This window comes from Enhydra lutris, unplaced genomic scaffold (genome assembly GCF_002288905.1).
Source record: "Enhydra lutris kenyoni isolate GAN:26980312 unplaced genomic scaffold, ASM228890v2 scaffoldscaffold3, whole genome shotgun sequence".
NCBI classification, from domain to species: domain Eukaryota; kingdom Metazoa; phylum Chordata; class Mammalia; order Carnivora; family Mustelidae; genus Enhydra; species Enhydra lutris.
The window spans coordinates 31,433,743-31,455,936 of NW_019154087.1; the positions used below are offsets into that span (position 1 = coordinate 31,433,743).

Consider the following 22,194-nt stretch of genomic DNA (forward strand, 5'->3'; position numbering starts at 1 on the left):
TGTAGATATTAGTGTACAGTAATAAATTGGGCCCGTCAATCAGTTCTAGAACATACTTATAGGTTACTTTTAGAAGGTTACCTTAAACTCTCTAGTTCTGGGGTTCCTGGGCATTTCTATAGTTGCTGAGTAGAAAAATGAATGTGAAAACCTCTAATGTGAGTGACTTACATGATTAGGATGGCTTTTCACATCAGATGCTTAACAAGGTACTACTTGTGATGTATATACTTTGAGTGAGGTCCCTATATTTAAACACTTAAGCTGTAATGTCTTCTGTTGTCTTCTCCTGCCAGAAGAGAGACAGATCTCAGATACTTGTCTTTTAAATACCTTAAATGGTGGTCCAAATAGTTTTCATTACACTTTCTATTTACCTTCTCTTCTAAACATTACAAGTGGAGGAATGTTTGAAGATTGCAGAAAAAAGATATTAGCATTTAGGTTTTGGAGAGTTGGCACAAGATAATTTTTGGTAGAGATTTTTGAGAAATAGATATTAGAACTGGAATATTTGAAAATTGGGAAGAGTTTATGGGTAGCTTCTTTGAGAAAAACCTTCTATTTGATTATGTATGATGATTTGATCACTTTTAGTCCAGAAAGCACCTAAAGTACATTTAGCCTCATACCAAAGTGCCCATTTGTCAACTGTTTGTTTCCTGCCTACAATGAGAAAGAAGATTGTACCAGAATGTAAATCAACACAATCCTTCCTTTATGGAGAAAGACTAGCTACAAAATGCTTAGCCAAATAGTCAATTTATATTTAATTATAAGCTCTTTTTCTTGTGGATTGTTCTTGGACAAGCAACAGCCCACAGACCACATTTTGAGTAACACTGATATAGTCAATTTCTGTATCTTCAGACAAGGAACTTGCATCCCAGAAAAACAAATGAGATTGAAGTTATGTTTTATAATTATTTAGGTGTAGAGCTAATTTAGTAGAATTAGTTGATAACATGGGTACAACTAAATTAAGTGTTCTTTCAAGTATATATTGCATTTTATGGATATTGCTGGTCACTGAAACTGATTTTTTAATATTACTGAATTGTAAAACATATGTACAAATATACAAAGATACAAAAATCTAAATATTTGTTTCAAATATTTTAATGTTTTAATAAAACTTTTTTCAATGGCATAGAAAGTTTTTATGATTTTGAATGAAAAAACTGTTATTCATTCAGATTGCCACTGTAGAAAATATTCCAGGTTATAAATATGTCCTGAAAGATAAAAGGCAAAAATAAAATAACTGTGCTTGCTGGCCTGCCTGCCTGCCTTCCTTCCTCTTTCTTTCTTTCTTTCTTTCTCTCTCTTTCTCTCTCTCTCTCTTCTTTATTGACATATAATTTACACAATAAAATAATTCATTTTAAGTGTATAGTTTGGTGAGTTTTGGTAAATATATGTAACCACCACTACAAATAAATTTTGGAAATTTCCATCATTTAGAAGATGCTCTCTCATTCCCCTCTGCATCTACTTTCCACCCATTCCAGGCTACTGTCTCTGTCACTATGATGTTGCATTTTCTGGAATTTCATATAAATAGGATCATATGTTATTCAGGAGTTTGTCTATCTTCTTCTACTTGGTATCATGTTTTTGAGGTTGATTCCTATTATTGCATTTATATTTCCTATTTATTGCTGAGTAGTATTCTATTGCTTGGGTATAGCGCATTTTTTTTTTTTTTAATTTACCAGCTGATGGACATTGGATTGTTTTCATTTTTCTTTTTTTATAAATAAATAAATTAATTAATTTTTTCTTTTGTATTAACATATCATGTATTATTAGCCCCAGGGGTACAGGTCTGTAAATCGCCAGGTTTACACACTTCACAGCACTCACCATAGCACATACCCTCCCCAATGTCCATAACGCAACCACCCTCTCCCTACCCACCTCCACCCTCACCCTCGGCAACCCTCAATTTGTTTGTGAGATTAAGAGTCTCTTATGGTTTGTCTCCCTCCTGATCCCATCTTGTTTCATTTATTCTTTTCCTACCCCCCAAACCCCACACATTGCATCTCCACTTCCTCATATCAGGGAGATCATATGATAGTTGTCTTTCTCTGATTGACTTACTTCTCTTGTTTTCATTTTTCTTGGGAAAATACCTAGGAGTTGAATTTCTGGGTCATATTCTAAGTACATATTTAACTTCATAAGAATCTGACAAATTGTTTCTCTAAGTGTCATATACCATTTTACATTCCTGCCAGCAATATATGAGAGTTCTTTCTAAAAAAATTACTCAATTTAAGGTTACTCAGTTTAAAAAAATTAAAAGCATCTTTATTCTTACCTATGATATTCCTCATGGCTTTAGGTCCTGGGTTTTATAATATCCTAGACAATACTATAATCAACAACTTTACCGATACCTGCTTGATGAAACAAAAGAAAAGTGCATTTGGGTCTTCTGTTCCTCGGACTCTCTTCCTGGTTCAGGAAGAAGCTTTTACTGCTCCTGGTCCTGCTGATTATCAGGTAATTTAATATAATGTTAAATTCATATTAATTTAAATAAATTTAAATAAATAAATTTAAATTCAATTAATATTAATATAATATTCTTTATATCTAATACCAAGACTTAGGGCTTAAAAAAATCACATGTGACATATATCTCATTACTTTAAGCCATACTATTATTATTATTATTTTTAAAGATTTTACTTATTTATTTGAGAGAGACACCCAGAGAGGGGGTTGCACAGGAAGGAGCACAGGGAGAGGGACAAGCAGACTCTGCACTGAGTGCGGAGCCCAACATGGGGCTCAGTCTCATGATGCTGAAGTCAGGACCTGAGCTGAAACTAAGAGTCAGATGCTTAACTGACTGAGCCACCCACGTGCTCCAAGCCATACTATTAATGAAATTATTTGTATGTGGTAATTTATGGCACAAGAATAAACATTAATTTCGTTCATAACTATGTTTGTAATTTCTTTTCAAAGATGAATCTTGTTTATTTCTTTGAGGATCTCATATGTATTTCTTTAAATATTTACCTTCTTTAAAAATTACTCCACTAAAAAAAAAAAAATAGAATAAAATTACTCCACTATTTTCTGAGGTTAATTTAGGATCCCTTTAAATGATTTTTGTGGTTTTATAGTTTTTGTGTAGAAGTCTTACCCATCTTTATTAGATTTATTCCTTGGTATTTAATCTTTTCATGTTTTTTAGTTCTAATGGTACCTTTTAAATGTTTCATTGTTTAACTTTCTTCTACTGGTATAAAGAAATATAATAGTCTTTATTAAAGATTTGCTTTACCAATAATCCATACTTCTTGCTAAATTAAATTGTTAATTCTACTAATTTATAATTAGTTTGAAAAAAATTTCCTCAAGCACAATTATGCCACCTGTGAATGATAGTTTATATCTTTTCTCCAAGTGGTTGATCTTTTATATATTTTTTTGTTTTCCTGGACTTCTGCATCTCAAAACAGAGTATCAAAGATGATAATTATATGAGTAGATAGTAAAATATTTTGTTGGATTTCTCAGTTTTTTGAAAGCAGAATGTTGTATATGTTTTTGATTTACCGATAATTTACTTTCACAAAAGGTAGAGAAAGGTATGGAAGGAACTCATGTCTTAGCTTAATTTTGACTAAATAAAGAGAACTAATGAAATAGAAGGGAAGAATATTTTGTAAATAGTGATCATGTTATTTTACAGTTTAGAATTGTCAAAGAAGAGATTATGGACATTATTAGATATATACAAGGAACTTAGATAATCCCTATTTCAAAATGATCAATAGAAAATAAGAAATGTTCTTAAGATCAGAGACTCTAACAATAAAACTAGCCTAAAAGGGTTGATGGGAAGATGAAGTCATGAGTAAAATTTTGACAATGAAGTTTTGCTACACGTTAAACTTTTTAGAGGACATTTTTAAAAGAACATTGAAATATATGTGTATATATTTATCATTTATTCTTTCTCACTCCTAAAGAATTTGAGAAAGTTTGAAGAATGTACATATGGAAAAGTAAAAGTAGCTAACAGTAAGGGTAAAAAATATAGATAGAGCAGATAGATATTTTATAGTCAGAATATAAATAGAAGTTAAACATTGGGGAAGTTTGAACATAGTTGTCAAATCATAAAAGAACATGTACAAAACAGTGGAAACATAGTATCTGTCCTATTGTAGACACTCAGGAAATTGGAAGTGAATAAATGAATATGAAAGAGAAGCATAGAACTGTACTCCAGGAAGCTTAAAGTGAAGGACAACTTATTGTAAGAAATACTACAGAAAATTAAAATTAGTTTGTATAATTTTTGTTTGGCAAAAAAAAAAAAAAGTAGCTAAAAACTCTGTAGGGGTGAGGTAGATGAAATGGGGATAGTAGAGCCACTGAAATGCTGAATTGGATTTATCCTTCCTATCAGAGAAAATTATTTTCAACCCACAGGTGGAACACACATGGTTTATAGGAAATTGAATCCTAAGATGTTTATGGTGGTACTGTAAGAATACTCTTGTGCAATGAAGTTAAATTTTAAAGTCATTTTTGCACAGGGTGCTAATCTTCTCTGTGTTGTTCCAGTTTTAGCATATGTGCTGCCAAAGTTATCACTCTAGTGCTTTAAATTAGTTAAAAACTTCAGATATAGCTGAAATAGATCTCATTGTAATGGAAGAACAGCTGTAAATCATTATCTGTAATCCTCGGGAGTTGCTCAAGATTTGTAGGCATAAAAGAAAAATGGAATAAATATAGGTTTTCCTTATTTAAACAAATATTAAAATTTCACAGCAAGATTTTTATGAATTCTTACAAAATTTTATTTTATTTGTATATATATTCTAATGTAGTAAAAAAAGTGTAACACTAAATTTACCATCTTAACCATTTTAAGTGATGATATAAGTATATTTGAAATGCATCATGAACATTAGTGCTTTTTAGTATATTTTTGTTGTATTTTATTTAATATGTACTAGAAGTTCATTATTCTAAGTAACCGGACATTTAAATTTAAAAGAATTATTAGAATTATAACTTGCAAGCAATTTTTACAAAGCCCTCATTATAATCTTTATTCTCCACTGAAGATAATGAGACAGCATAGCATAGTGATTATGAGAATGATCTCTGATGTCAGAGTACTTGAATATATTTTCTTGCTCTGTCACTGACCTTGTGTAAGTTATTTAAACTCTGTGCCTTGGTAAAATGGAGATCATAATAGTACATACTTTGAAGCATTATTGTGAACACTAAATGAGTCAATACATATAAAATACTTTAAATAGCTTCTGGTACATAGTAAAACTTAATACCTTTTGTTATTATTGTTGATAATTAAAAATTACCCACAGGTTTAACCCACACTCTTTTAGTTTATGTAAAATTTGATAAACTGTAATCAAGAGTGAAAGATACAATAAACATGCCTAAGTTAAAAATCCAGTCTGATAAACTGTGTTGAATTGCAGTATTAATCCATTTATATTTAGTGCGATTACTGATACATTTGTGTGTACAGAAACCATATTGTTTCATATATTTTATTGACTTCTTTGTCTTAGCATTTTTTCTTACCTCACCTTATTCTTTGAATTAGTAAGGTATTTTACATTATTCTATTTTATCTATTTCTATAAAAATTTTAGTTATGTATTGTCTTATAGTGTTTTAGTAGTGGCCACCAAAATTACAATATGTATCCTGTAATTTTTGTAGTTTAATAAAAAGGATTACTTTTACCACTTTCTCAATATGTGAACTTAAAATATTTTAGTTCCATTTTGGTACCTCCTATTTTGTTAATTTTTGTTATACACCTTAAGTTTATGTATATTATGAAGCCTTTGAATATTATTGTTTTTATAGTCAATATTTCTTCATATTTACCAAAACATTTACCTTCTCTTTTGTATTTTGTTTCTTTTTGCATTTCTGGGTTTCTGTATCAAATCGTTTTTCTTCTGCCTGAAAAACTCCCTGTAGTACTTCTTTTGGTTAAGGCCTGTTGATGATGAATTATTGTAGTTTTGTCCGAAAATGTCTTTGTCATTTTTAATTTGGGGGATTGGATTTGTAGGTTCGTAGTTATTTTCTTTCAGCACTGCAAGGATGTTATTTTATTGTTTTAGGCCTTTTGTTATTTCCATTGAGAAGTACATTGTTAAGTTTATTGTTTCTCCTCTGAAGGCAACTATTTTTTTTTGTCTTTTTCTTCAATGTGTCAAAACAGTGGTTCTCTGTGGTTCTATTTATTTGCCTGTGGTTTGCAGAGCCTCTGGGTTGATTTCTTTCATCAGATTTAAATAATTTTTACTATTATGTATTCCTATTTCTTCTGTCCCATTCTTTCCTATCTTTTGGGGACTCTAATAAATAAATATGTTACATCTATTTACTATGCCTCAAACATCTCTTATAATCCCTATGTATCATGTTCTCTTTTTTTCTTTGTGCTTCAGTTTATTTTTTATTTAAATTCAATTTACAGATAATTTATTATCGGTTTCAGAAGTAGAGGTCAATGATTTAGCTGTCTTATATAATACACAATGTTCATTACATTATGTGCCCTTCTTAATGTCTGTCATTCAATTACCCCATCCAACCACCCACTTCCCACCAGCAACCCTTTGTTTATTCTCTATTATCAAGAGTTTCTTATGGTTTGCTTCCCTTTCTATTTTCATCTTATTTTAGTTTTCCTTCCCTCTCTCTGTGTTCATCTGTTTCGTTTCTTAAATTGCACTTATGAATGAAATCATATGGTATTTGTGTTTCTTTTTTGACTTGTTTTGCTTAACATAATATCCTCTAGTTCCAGTCACATCAGTGTAAATGATAAGTATTCATCCTTTCTGATGGCTTGGTAATATTCCATTGCATATATACACCTCATCTTCTTTATCCATTCATCTGTTGGTGGACATCTGGGTTCTTTCCATAATTTGGCTATTGTGGACATTGCTGCTATAAACATTGGAGGGCATGTACCCCTTCAAATCAATATGTTTGTATCCTTTGGGTAAATAACTAGTAGTGCAGTTGCTGGGCTGCAAGGCAGTTCTATTTTAACTTTTTGAGGAACCTCTGTACAGTTTTCCAGAGTGGATGTACCAACTTGCATTCCCACCAACAGTGTAAGAGGGTTTCCCTTTTGCCTCAGCCTCACTAATATCTATAATTTCCTGACTTGTTAATTTTAGCTTTTTATCTTGATGAAGTCCCAATAGTTTATTTTCGCCTTTGTTTCCCTTGACTTTAGAGCTTTGTCTAGCAAGAAGTTGCTACAATTGAGGCCACAGAGGTTGCTGCCTCTAGGATTTTGATGGATTCCTGTCTCACATTTGGTCTTTCATCCATTTTGAGTCCATTTTTATGTAAGGTGTGAGAAAGTGGTCCAATTTTATTTTTCTGTGTGTGGCTGTCCAATTGTCCCAAAACTGCTTATTGAAGAGATTGTTCTTTTTTTCCATTGGATATTTTTTCCTGCTTAGTCAAAGATTAGTTGGCCATAGAGTTGAAGGTACATTTATGGATTCTCTATTCTGTTCCGTTGATCTGTGTGTCTGTTTTGTGCCATACTATCTTGATGATTACAGCTTTGTAATAGAGCTCAAAGTCTAGAATTGTGATGCTGCCAGCTTTGGTTTTCTTTTTCAACATTCCTTTGGCTATTTGGGGGTCTTTTCTGGTTCTATACAAATTTTAGGATGATTTGTTCCAGCTCTGTGAAAAAAATTGATGGTACTTTGATAGGGATTGCACTGAATGTATAGATTGCTGTAGGTAGCATAGACATCTTAGCAATATTTATTCTTCCAATCCCCATGAGCATGAACACTTTTCCATTTCTTTTTGTGTTCCACAATTTCTTTCATGAGTGTTTTATAGTTTTCAGAGTATAGATTCTTTGTGTCTTTGGTTAATATATATATATATATATACATATATATATATATATATTATTTTTTTTTTTTAAAGATTTCATTTATTTATTTGTCAGAGAGGGAGAGAGAGAGTGTGCGAGTGAGCGAGCAGGCAGAGTGGCCGGCAGAGGCAGAGAGAGAAGCAGGCTCTCTGTGGAGCAAGGAGCCCGATGCGGTACTCGATCTCAGGACCCTGAGATCATGGCCTGAGCCGAAAGCAGTGGCTTAACCGACTGAGCCACCCAGGCATCCTCTTGGTTAATATATTCTTAAAATTGTGTTTCTTTGGTGTTGGTTGTGATGTCTCTTCTTTCATTCATGATTTTATTTATTTGAGTCCTTTCTCTTTTCTTTTTGGTAAGTCTGGTCAGGGGTTTACCAATCTTATTAATTCTTTCAAAGAAGTAGCTCCTAGTTTTGTTGATCTGTTATACTGTTCTTTTCGTTTCTATTTCATTGATTCCTGCTCTAATATTTATTATTTGTCTTCTTTTGTTGGGTTTAGGCTTTATTTGCTATCTTTTTTCCAGCTCCTTTAGGTGTAAGGTTAGGTTGTATATTTGAGACATTTCTTAAGAGAGGCTTGTATTACTGTATACTTCCCTCTTATGGCCACTTTTACCTCATCTCAAAGGTTTTGAACAGTTAGTGCTTCATTTTCATTTGTTTCCATGAATTTTTATAATTCTTTATTTTCCTGGTTAACCCATTCATTCTTTAGTAGGATGCTCTTTAGCCTCCATGAATTTGAGTTCTTTCCAGATATCCTCTTGTGATTGAGTTCTAGTTTTAAAACTTTGTGGCCTGAAAATATGCAGAGAATGATCTCAGTCTTTTGGTACTGGTTGAGACCCAATTTGTGACCCAGTATAGGATCTATTTGGAGAATGTTCCATGTGCACTCAATAAGAATGTGTATTCTGTTACTTAGGACAGACTATTCTGAATAATTCTGTAAAGTCCATCTGGTCTAGTGTGTCTTTCAAAGCCCTTGTTTCCTTGATCTTCTGCTTAGATGATCTCTCCATTGTAGTGAGTGGGGTGTTAAAGTCCCCCGCTATTATTGTATTATTATCAATGTGTTTCTTTAATTTTGTTAATTGGCTTATATAATTGGTGGCTCCCATGTCAAGGGCATAAATATTTACAAGTGTTAGATCTTCCTGTTGGATAGACCCTTTAATTATGATACAGTATCCTTCCTCATCTCTTATTACAGTCTTTAGTTTAAAATCTATTTTGTCTGATATAAGGATTGCCATCCCAGCTCTTTTGATGTCCATTAGGATGATAAATGGTTTTCTACTCCCTCAGTTTCAATCTGGAGTTGTCTTTGGGTCTATAATGAATCTCTTGACAGCATAACTATGGGTCTTGCTTTTTTATCCAGTCTGATATCCTGTGTCTTTTGATTTTGGCATTTAACACAATTACATTCAGAGTAATTACTGAAAGATATGAATTTAGTGCCATTTTATTGCCTGTGAAGTGTCTGTTACTGTATATCGTCTCTGTTCCTTTCTAGTCTGTGTTACTTTTGGGCTCTCTCTTACTTAAAGGATCTCTTTTAGTATTTCTTGTGGGGCTGGTTTGGTGATCACAAATTCTTTTAGTTTCTGTTTGTCCTGGAAGCTTTTTTCTCTCCTTCTATTTTAATGACATCCTAGCCTGATAAAGTATTCTTGACTATATATATTTTTTCACTTAGTATCCTGAATATATCATGCCAGATCTCTCTGGCCTGCCAGGTCTCTGTGGATAGGTCTCTTGCCAGTTTAATGTTTCTACCCTTGTAGATTAGGGCCTCTCATCCCAAGCCAATTGCAGGGTTTTCTCTTTGTGTCTGAGATTTACAAGTTTCACTATTATATGTTGAACTGTTGACCTACTTTTATTGATTTTGAAGGGGGTTCTCTGTGCCTCCTGGACTTGAATGCTTTTTTCCCCTCCCAGATTAGGGCAGTTCTCTTCTATAATTTGCTCCTAGATACCTTCTGCCTACCCCCTTCCCCTTCCTCTTCTTCAGGGATCCAAATTATTTTAGTATTGTTTCACTTTATAGTATCACTTATCTCTCAGATTCTCCCCCCGTGAACCAGTTTGTTTATCCCTCGTTTTCTCAGCTTCTTTATTCTCCATTATTTTGTCTTTTATATCACTAATTCTCTCTTCTGCTTCATTTATCCTAGGAGTTAGAGCCTCCATTTTTTAATTATCTCTCATTAATAGCCTTTTTGATATCAACTTGGTTAGATTTTAGTTCTTTTATTTCTCCAGAAAGGAATTCTCTAGTGTCCTCTTTGTTTTATTCAAGCCTAGCTAGTATCTTTAATATATAATTGTTGTTCTGAACTCTAGTTCTGACATCTTACTTATGTCCATACTGATTATATCCCTGGCAATCAGTACTGCCTCTTGTTCTTCTTTGAGGAGACTTTTAATGTCTTGTCATTATGTCCAGAGAAGAGTAGGTGAACAAGAGAACAAAATACTAAAATGGCAACCACGACTCCAGAAAAATATACACTAAACAAATCAGAAGGGACTGAAACCAGGGAAAAAACTGCCACCACCACCACCAACAAAGTTTAAAGAAAAAAAAAAAAAAAAGAGAGGGACAGAGAGAGATTATAATCAGAGAGGTGAACGGAATAGAGCAGTACACTAGATCCTGTGTGTATTTTGGTCTGTTTGTTAGAAAACTAGATCCCAATATTGTAAAGAAAGAAAGACTTATTTATGTACAAAAATAAAATGAAATATAATGAAAGGATAGGATATAAGTGTAAAAATGAAAATTAAGAGACAAAAAAAAGAGTATAAACTGACAGGTAGACAGAACAGAGCAGTACACTATATCTTGAGTATATTTTGGTTGGTTTGTTAAAAGAAACTACATCTCAAAATTGTAAGAAAAAAAAACTTGTATATGTTCAGAAATAAAATTAAATACATTGAAAGAATAGATTGTAACTGTAAAGATAAAAATTAAAAAAGATTTTAACAGGGGCGCCTGGGTGGCTCAGTGGGTTAAAGCCTCTGTCTTCGGCTTAGGTCATGATCCCAGGGTCCTGGGATCGAGCCCCATATCAGGCTCTCTGCTTGGCAGGAAGCCTGCTTCCCCCTCTTTCTCTCTACCTGCCTCTTTGCCTACTTGTGATCTCTGTCAAATAAATAAAATCTTTGAAAAAAAAAAGACTTTAACAAAACAAAAGAAGAAGAAAAAAAAGAGAGAATATGATGAGAAAGGTGAAGAAAACAGAGACATACTCTACATTCTGGGTGTATTTTGGTCTGCATCCCAAAATCATAAAGAAAGTAAAACTTAGATATATACAAAAATAAAATGAAAGGAGAGAATGTAACTGTAAAAATGAAAATTAAGAAAGATTTAAAAAAGTGGATAAAATAAGAAATTGAAAAAGGAAAGAGAAAAAAGTTAAAATTGAAAGACTATACAATTGTAGGACATAAACTAGGAATTCTCTATGCTATATTTCTGTGGTGCTGAAGTTTTACAATTCTTAGTGATTGATAAACTTGGTCTTGGCTGGATGTTTGTGCTAATATTCTGGGGAGGTGCCTGTTGCACTGATTCTCAAGTGTCTTTGCCCTGGTTGGAATTGTACTGCCCTTGCCAGGAGCCAGGGTAAGTAATCAGCTCTGGATTATTCTATGTGGCTTTTGTTCTTTGTAGGCTTTCTGTGCTGCTTTAGAAGATAAGAATGTAAATGGCAGCTTCCCATCTCCAGCCCCAGAGCCAAAAGCTCTGGGTCTCATTCCTCAGGGCACCCTCAAGAAAAAGCAGTTAATCACTCCTGTGTTCCTCATCTCCATCTGCTCTCTGTGCTCACTCAGCCTGTGACTGAATGTTCATATTACAGGCATGTGACCCCGCTTTGAGTCTCCAATCTCTGCAGACTCCTGTAGTGTGTATCTGAGCTGCTCCTCCTGACGGAGGAAGGAGCATCTTGCCAGTTCTATGGCTTGTTGGGCTCCTGCTTGGAGGGCAGTTGCCCTACTATAGCATGGTTCTTATGGCAACACTGAGCTGAGAGCCCACTCCTGGGATCGTTGATTATAGCCAGCTTCCCTACTCTGATGCCTGCCACACTCAGGCACCCCTGCTTTTCCAGTGATCCCAAGCATCCTGAGACCACAATATCCCACCTAGGATTCTGCACCTCTTTGCCACCTGACCATCTGTCAGGCAGGGACATTCCTCAGTGGAGCAGACTTCTAAAAGCTCTGATTTTACACTCCACTGCTATATCACTTTCCTGTAGCTGGCTCCCATAGGCTCCCTCCCCTCACAGTTTATCTCCCCATATATAGCCTCAGATTCACTTCTCCACACCTCCCACCTTGCAGAAAGTGGTTGCTTTTCTATTTGTAGAGTTGCAGCTGTTTTTTCTTAGATCCCTGGTTGATCACAGGTGTTTGGAATGATTTGAGGGCTATCTAGCTTAATTCCTGGGACAAGGTGATACTAAGGTCTCCTATTCCTCTGCCATCTTGGATTCTCTCTGTGCTTCAGTTTAGATATTTCCTTCAAAGGTATCTTTCAATTAGCTAATCTTTTTTTTTTTTTAAAGATTTTATTTATTTATTTGACAGAGAGAGATCACAAGTAGAGAGGCAGGCAGAGAGAGAGGGGGAAGCAGGCTCCCTACTGAGCAGAGAGAACCTGATGCGGGGCTCGATCCCAGGACCCTGAGATCATGACCTGAGCTGAAGGCAGAGGCTTTAACCCACTGAGCCACCCAGGAGCCCTCTTTTTTTTTTTTTAAACTGGGTTTCAAATGCCATTACATTGATCTAAGTTTTCAATTTCAGATATTCTGTTTTTTAGTTCTAGAATGAATTCTATTTAACTCTTTCCAAGAATTTCACTTCTTAGGAGAAATTCTCCATGTTTTTAATTCTCCTTTTTCATTTTTTTCTTCTGTTTCCTTGAACACATTAATTATACTTATTTTAAAATTCTATGTACTAACTCCAATATCTGGATCACCTATGAGTCTGTTGTTATTTTCTGTTATTTTTTTTCTTGAGTTTCGATCAAACATGTCTGTCTTTCAGCATGCCCACTAATTTTTAATAAAATCCCAGATATTGCATGCAATATAGACTTTAAATGGTGTCACGATCTACTAGAGAGATTTTATACTTTCCTTTGCAAGGCAGATAAAAGTCAGAGATCACCTTAATCCAGTCATGAATTACAGTAATTATATTTTTTTCTAGGGCTTAGTTTACCTCTGATTGTTCATTTTCTTAAGTGTAGTCCTCTAGGGATTTCAGCCCAAAGCCTGATGTCTTCAAGATCCCTCTTTGTCAGGTTCTGAACTTCAGTATTTAATGCCCCTGTGATTTGGCTTAGACTTCTTTTTTGGCAGAGAGAGAGAGAGAGAGAGAGAGAGAGAGAAAGCACACAAGCTGGGGGAGCTGCAGGCAGAGGGAGAGGGAGAAGCAGGTACCCCTTTGTGGGGTTCTATCACAGGACCCCGGGATCAAGACCTGAACCGAAGGCAGACACTTAACTCACTGAGCCACCCAGATGCCCCTTGGCTTAGATTTTTAGCATCACCCCATCCCTTATCCCCTGGGAAAGAGCTTTAAGGGGAAACAGATCATGTGTTTTGAGGCTCCTCAAACCTGTGATTTTGCTATTCTGGCTTAATAAGACCACAATGAGCTTTTTCTCAGTTCTTTAACAGCAACCTCTGCCAGATCAAAACCCAAAAGTCTTTCTCTGTTACCTGTTATGAGTAAAAGCCACTGGGAGAAAGCACCTACAGAGTGATAGCTTATCTTTCAGAGGTTCTACCGTCTTTAGAACCATAACCCCTCTTGTCTATGCTGTCTAACCAACATTAAAAGCATTCACAACTGAATGGGGCCTTTAAAAATAAGATTTTCTTATATTTTATCTGGATTAAATTATTTTTGGAAAAATGTGATCTTCTGCAAACTTATTCCCTCTAAAGCCAAAGTCATCCAATGACTGATTCATTTTCTGAACTTTTACCCATAAACAGTAAAATTGCAAGACATGGGTACCTGGATAGCTCAATTGGTTAAGTGTCTGCCTTTGGCTCAGGTCATGATCTAAGGGTCCTGCATCCAGCTCCCTGCTTGGCAGAGAGTCTGTTTCTACCTCTCCCCCTGCCCTTTCCCCCAACTTGTGGTTACACTCCCTCTCTCTCTCTCTCTCAAATAAATAAATAAAATCTTTAAAAAAATTGCAAAATGCTTTTGAATTTATCTATACTATAATTTCTAATATCATGTACATGATAATAAAATTATTATAAAAGTAAATTATTTTTTCTGCATCAATAAATATAAAACCATACAAAATAATAATGCTGGCTCAGATGTTCTATATTTGAAGGCTTTTACAAGATGTGATTGAGTTTTCTGTTTTTGAAAGCGCTAAAACCTGTTTTTTTTTGTTTTTGTTTTTTTTTTTTTTTTGAGTGACTAGGTAGGAATAATATTAGAAGAGTGGAAAAGCACCAGCTTCAGCATTTAGGGTAGAGAGGCATATAGTTTCAAAGATACAGTATGTGAAGGATGGATATTTTAGTAGATTAATTTTCTTCATAAAGTGAAAAATAGATACCTATTTTACTAGGTATCAAATTCTGAATTATTAAATATGAATGTCAAATTCTGAAATAAAAACAGTGAAGTGTATAAAAATGGAAAAATAAATTCTCATTTCTTTTGTATACATAAAGAATGTTACTACTAGTTATAGAGTTTAAAATATTAAATGAATGCAAATGACCAAATTGTATGATGAATCAGAAAGAGTATAATATCACAAGGATTAATTAATTGCTAATTAAAATTTTAGATTACCAGCTTCATTTAGCCTATTAATTTACATCTTCAGTGTGTGTAAGGAATTACAGTATTCAAGAGAGTGTGGATCATTCTGCTTAGAAAATTTATTAATGAAAGGATTTCCACATAATCAATTTAAATAATTACTGTTAATATGTTTTTATTTTATATATTAGTAATTGAGTACCAACAAATAATGCTATATGATTGGCTAAATATCTTATATTCATATATGTTATGAAACAACAAAAATTGATGTCCGAATCTGATATCACAGTATAGGTAATAACTCACTCTTAATGTGTTTAAATAATGTATGTAGATCCATCCTACTTTTCTTGAGTTCCATATAATTAACTCTTTTTTCATTTTTACATCTCATTGACTTACAGTCTTTTACTTCTATATCCATCAAGGTAAAGAAATTATTAAAGTCTTTTACTTCTATATTTAAAATTTTTAATGAATATGTCTATCTCTATTTAATGATAGAGCAACATTGATGTACTTTCTTGAAAATGTATCACTTACTGTGCCACTTGAATTGATAAATAGAAATGATATACTCTTTTTATCCCTTCTTTTCCTATGCTTTTTGGAATTCACAGATTGGTGGAATTTCTGATGAACTACCAAACTTGACTAACTGCTATGCTGCTTTCTTGTCAAGAACACAAAGATCTACTAAACTGTCAGATATGGTAAGAAGACTCCTCTAGATCCAAATTTATTTGAAATCTAGAAATCATGGAGGAGACTGTATAACATGAACCGTATATTAGGATCTGAGAGAGGTACCTGGTAGGCTGTTGTAAGGTCTTTGACTAGCATGATACTTCCATGTTTTTAAAGTTCAACAAGATTCTTGAAGCTAAGCAGAAGTCCATCATTGCTCTGTGAAAGACTATTATATGGAAGATCTTCTGTAGGGTTAGGGAACATTTGTTTTTAGGACATATAGAAAATCATAATCATTTTGAATATAAAGTGAAAGATTTACTTTAGGTTCAACTCAGTTTATTCATAAGTGTAAATTTTTTCTTTTCAGTTTGAATCTGTCTTGCAACCTAAGTCTCTTCATTGAGTGCCTTTCTTTAATTCACGTTAATCTGTATTTTAAACTATTGATATGAATTTTTCTAACTAAATTTCCATTTTTTATAAATACCTAATATTGAATAAGTTGAGATAAGTAAAGCAGATGACATTTAAAAGTGAATACTTATTCATTAAGAATAAATTTACTAAAAGATCAATTTGAAATTTACAGTTAAAAAGTTAGACTTCCATGTACAGGTAGGTATTGTTAAAATGAATTTTTATAGAAATTGGGCTGAAATTAATAATAGGAAATTAATAAGATATTATTAATAACATATCAAAACAGGCTCATTAACCAGGTTTTACAGTGTAGCCATTAACTTGAGAAGTAGCATTGGTTGCTGAAATAAAATTCTAATAGATGCACAATGCCAAGAGTTGATTTATGATGTTTTCATGGTGAAGTAACTGGTATAAAATTAGGAAGAACTAATTTAAAGAAAGGATAAATACAATGTTAGTGAAATTAATATAGCTGTGAATGTCTCAGAAATCATAGGAATTAATTTGGTCAGAGCCATCAGAAATGGGCTTATTTTTTTCTGACCTATCAGTTTATTGAATCTTATTTTTTTCTAAGACATTGGTTGATGGGGTCAGAATTAGCACCAGGTTCTATGACTTTTTTTTTGTAGCTATAAATTCAAAGATAGTTAAAATCATCCAGCAGTGTTCTTGACATGTAAGAGATTCTCATAATTGTTAAATAACTGTGGTTTTTAAAAAAAAATGCATTGTTTTAATAGATAATTTCTTTATCTTGAGGAATTTTATGGTTGTGTTGTGTTTCTCAAGTGAGTCAGTATACAAATTAGGATCCACTGTGAAGTATGTCAGAAGTAATTTATTACTAGTATAAAGGTTTTAAACATAAGAATATCTATTGGAGTCATAGTTGTTTCTATTGTAATATGTAGCTACTAGAAAAAAAATGCAAGTCTCTGAAGATGCCCATAGGAATGCATATGTATGTGCTTAATGTTTGTAGTGAAACAAGATGGTGATGTGCCCTAAAGAAAGATGAGTTACTTTACCAATTGCTTTTACTTAATTTACATTTTTCTCTTTTAACTTGGTCTCTCACTGGATCTGGAAACTCCTTTTTTAGTATTTTTTTTTTTTTTTGACATGAAACACTTGCAATTTAAAGTATTGGGTGGGACTTTGCTTACCCAAGAAGCAAAATAGTTTAATCACATGGAATACTTTGGTTTTAGAAACTCTTCTGCACAAAAGATACTCTTCAAACATATAGGTGTATAATATATATAGCATGAGAAATCCAAATTATTGATCCCAGATCAAAATTAATCTTAAACTTTTGAAATAATGGAATTAATTTTATAATTTTCACATAAAATAAAAATATTAGAAAATTTACCTCCTATATTTTAAGGGTATATAGATTGATTTTCAACATTTATATGTTTCACATAAAAATATTTAAAAACTCAGGCTTCTGGTTTCATATGAAGGACATATACATACATCCTTCTTCCTTTTACATGGTCCCAATGAAATTGTTTTTGTTTTTTTTCTTTTAAACTACAACATAGCATTAGTTTAATATAAAAGAACAAAGAGATTAAAAATATGATAAACGGAGGCTAGAAACAAGCCAAACATCTGTTTATTAGGCATTTCATAAATGGAATGCTAAGATAGTAGTTAGGAGTATTTGTTATAAAAAATGTTAAATTGTCATGAACTAAATAAAGACAGAAGTCTTCAGTTAGAAGAACTCAACATACCAAGGAGGATGAATTTTAAAAGACATAAATCCCTTTCACATTGTTTTGCATTTTCAGAAGACTAGAATTAAAATACCCTTGAAGCTTCCACAGAGAAAAGCAACTGGGTCACCTACAAAGGAATGAGAAACATACTGATATCCAACACTTTCCCAGAAGCATTAGCAGTATTTCAGAACTAGGAGATAATGGAATAACACTTTCTTGAATTTCCAAGAGGAAATAAATTTGGATATAGAATTCTGCCTTTATCCAATATAAATCCAATTAAATGAGTCAAGAGAATAATTTTCTGGCATACAAGAACTCAGAAAGTTTTGTACTTCTACATTTCCATATGTAAAGATGCTCCAGGAAAATATTAAAAGAGAAATGAGAGACTGATGATATACCCCTAGAGAAGAATAGAAACTGAGCATTTCATGGATGAAGTAAAATGAAAACAAATTAATAAAGAAGCCATTTTTTAGCTCATTTATGTGTCATTCTTGAGGAGTCATGGATTTGGTGGCAGAATTTCATTTACTTCTGTATGTGTCTGGCCACACGATTTGGTTTGATAAGGAATAACCATGATATTTGAATTTCTGTTTTAATACTGAGTGGTTTTAGATCAAGCTATACAAATTGCAGAGAGCTTAGTTATAATATAAAAATATAAATATTAGAAAACTTAATATCAATAAAACAATAAAAGCAAGAAGTGATAGGTTAGGATGCAGTAAAATGTGTCAAATTTCTTATAGTACACTGAGTCAAGAGATGTCAAATATTGACAGATCACAGTATAAGTCCTTATATTAAGTTTGTAATGGTAAATACAAAGAAAAAGCCCTCTAAGAAATCCAATTAATGTTAAATTATTTCTGGGAATAGAACTAGAGAGAGGTCAAAGAGAACAATTTTACTGTTCATTTTAGACTCATATATGATTTGATTTTTATTTATACTGTGAATATATTATTTTAAAATAAAAATAAAAATAGTACTCAAGAGTTAATGATGAGTATATATTTGGAATGGTATGATCTACTGGTACCTGGACTGACCCATTCTCTGCAAACAACCAAAATTTTAGATAGAAACAAATATATTCACGAGTGCTTCCAAGAATTAGGAAGAAGTTAGGAGAAGACAGGCTAAAGGCTAAATTAAGGAGGGGCCCAGAGTGGCAAGTAGAGCCCTGAAGTTCAGTTTTACCCTGAGGAACTTTGCCGAACCAAATGACATTGAATTTTAATTTTTATAGCCTCCAAGGCCTCCAGAGAATAAAACAAAGCCTCAGGCTCTCCCACAGTGGGTAGTCTCAAAGAAGATTCATTAATACAGTTAAAACTCCAAAGGGTAAGCTGTGCAGGTTAAAAGTGAAATGCATATAAATCTAACTTTCCTACCCACCAGAGGATTTGAGAGAAGTAATTGGTATTGGACACTTTGGTTTTGAATGTATTTTAGGGGAATCACTCTTGAAAATCTGTTACATTTTATATTCATTTAATGATGTGAATTGTTAAAAATCATAAAACATCTGTCACACATATTAACAAAATTAATTTTATTAATAAAAATAAGAGCTAATGCTTATATGGTGCTTATTCTGTACCAGGCACCATTCCAAATGCATAGTAGCTCATTTGAATACTACAGTTATGGTCATTTTTAAAAATGCGGAAACTGGAGAACACCTGGGTGGCTCATTTGGTTAAGTTAAGTGACCAGCTTTTTCTTTTGCCTTGGTTCATGATCTCAGGGTCTTGGGATGGAACCCCACGATGGGGCTCTGCTCTCAGCAGGGAGTCTGCTTGAGGATTATCCCTCTCCCTCTCTCTCTGCCCCTTCCCCACTTGTGTGCATGTTGTCTGTAGCTCTCTTCAAATCAATCAATCAATCAATCAATCAATCTTGAAAAAATGAGGAAATCAAGGCACAGAATTTAAAGTTTCAGTGACAAAGTCAGAATTCAAACTGAGGCCGTCTAGCAATCGAATTTACCCTTTTTGTGTTATTTTCCTCTGGACTGAAGAATTAGGGTTACAGAAAATAACTATGACAGTATAATAAATGATTTTTATGATTTAAAACAAAAGAGATAAGACTGTGAGTATCTCAAACATTATTGTAAGGAATAGAACCTTTTTTAAATGCAATTTCTGTTTAGCAGAAACTGGTAGAAGATTCAGCATTATGAACAATATTGAAGTTAATAACGTTCCTCTAGTTACTGAGAGACTAAAAGTTAATGACTATCAATTAAGTGGGAAAGTAACTGGAAGAATTTGATATACTTTCTTAGGTCACTTCACATCTCAGAAAGGGGCATCATTTGCTTAATTATAGTTGGCATTAAAAAAATCAAAAAAATTAGAAAAACATTTTCTAAAAATTAAGAAATGACTTGAATTTATTAGGCTTATTTGTTGAATAGTTTGTACTACAACACCTATTACTTGATAAACAGGCTTGTAATACAGAGAGTTGAGAATGAAGGGAATTTTAAAAATAAATATTGACACATATTTATTTATATTTTAATTTATATTAATTTGTGTTGTTAAATATTTTGAATATCATCCCTGAATAGGTTAAAGTTTAAGAGCAAAAGCTTTGGAATCAGAGAAATATTGTTTTCTTCCCCCCCCAAGTTTTTATTTAAATTCCAGCTAGTTAATATACAGTAGTATGGTATTAATTTCAGGCATAGAAGTTAGTGATTTAATACTTAAATACAATATCTGGTGCTGATCATGAGGGTTCTCCTTAATCCCCATCATTTGTTTAACCTGTTTTTACCCCCACTTCCACCTCCCCTCCAGTAACCATCATTTTGTTCTCTATAGTTAAGAGTTTGTTTCTTGGTTTGCCCCTTTCTTTTCCCTCTATGTTCATGTGTTTTGTTTCTTAAATTCTGCATATGAGTGAAATTATATAGTATTTGTCTTTCTCTGACTGACTTATTTCACATAGCATAATACTCTTTAGCTCCATCCGCATTGATGAAAATAGCAAGATTTCATTCTATTTGATGGCTGAGTAATATTCCCTTGTATATAAATACTGCATCTTTATTCATAGATCAGTCGATGGACATTTGGGTTCTTTCCATAATTTGGCTATTGTTGATAATGCTGCTATGAACAACGGGGTGCATGTACCCCTTGGAATTAGTATTTTTGTAATCTTTGGGTAAATATCTAGTAATACAATTGCTGGATTATAGGGTAGTTCTATTTTTAACTTTTTGAGGAAACTCCATACTGTTCTCCAGAGTGGCTGCACTAGTTTGCATTCCCACCAACAGTGTAAGAGGGTTCCCCTTTCTCCATATCCTCACCAACACCTGATTTTTCTTGTGTTGTTGATTTTAGCCTTTCTCATTGTAGTTTTGATTTGTAAATAAATGGATTTTTGATTTTTACTCCACATCCTAGATGCCTGAGTTTAGGCAACTTCTTTAAATCTGTTTCCTCAAATATTAAGTAAGAATGGTAAATTAAATATGGATAACCTGATAGGATCATAGTAAGAAATAAGTGTATTATTATTTATAACACTTATTTCATTTTGTTAGTAAGCTATGAGTAAGTTAACTACAAAAATTGTAAATGGCAAGATTATGGTGCAAAGTTAAGTCAGTTCCATTCCAAAGCCTGTACTCTCTTTTCATCATTCCATAATATTAATGAGGAGCATGTATTGAAATATGGTAATGTCTTTTTCTTTTTAACACTTGTTTGTAAGTGACATTCACCTTCTTCAACCAGAGGCACCCTCTGTCTTGCATGGTATGCTATGTCAGGAATGCAAAGACACAAAAAGAATAAATGTTCAATTTTTGACTTGGGTAACATTTCTTGAAGCTCATTTCAGAGATAATAATTGTGAGGTCCATGGCTTTATAATAGAGCCTTGAAAAGCATGAACAGTGTTTTCTAATTTCCACTTTCTTTTAAGTATTCTAGAAGTAGAGGTTGACTAACAGATCCAAATTCTGTATTAATTAGCTATTTCTGAATAATAAACTCAAAACTTAGTAGTGTCAAACAGAAAGTATTAATTACTTGCAGGTTTGCAACTCAACTAGAGAAGTTTACCTCAGGCAGCAGGTTTGCTTGGGAAAGTCTGCCTTATGCTGCAATTTGGCTGAGGTGGCTCTTGGAATCAGCAGGATAGCTGGGGCATGTTTTCCTCGTGGTGATGGTTGAAATACAAGGATCTTACTAGAGGAATGAGGATAGGAAAATTGAAGAATAAGGGAAATTTCCTGCTATACTGGAAGAGAGAACCTCTCCTGGATTGGAAGTTTATATAAGAATAGAGAAAGTTAGCAGAGCAAGGGAATTGATATTTGAGCGTGAAGCTTGTGTCATGCTCTCCCATGTTGTGAGTGAACTCTGGTAAGCTTGGGGGCTGGGTAGTAGTGGTGGATAAATGGAGACTGAAGTTAAGAAATTCCAGAGATGATAAAGTATGAATTCCACTTAATATCTGAGATCCTGGGAGGGTGCTAGAGTAACACTATCCTTCCACATATTGGGTGGCCA

At 33.3% G+C, this 22,194-nt stretch overlaps 1 protein-coding gene across 1 annotated transcript in view; it reads left to right on the plus strand.

The window, feature by feature from the left end:
* LOC111153773 (sperm tail PG-rich repeat containing 2) overlaps positions 1–22,194 on the plus strand; it is a 596,073-nt gene that overhangs the window by 150,498 nt on the left and 423,381 nt on the right. The window contains exons 7-8 of the mRNA XM_022513010.1: positions 2,351–2,511; positions 15,392–15,502. Of these exons, the coding sequence (XP_022368718.1) occupies positions 2,351–2,511; positions 15,392–15,502 (272 nt within the window). The remainder of the gene's footprint in view (positions 1–2,350; positions 2,512–15,391; positions 15,503–22,194) is intronic.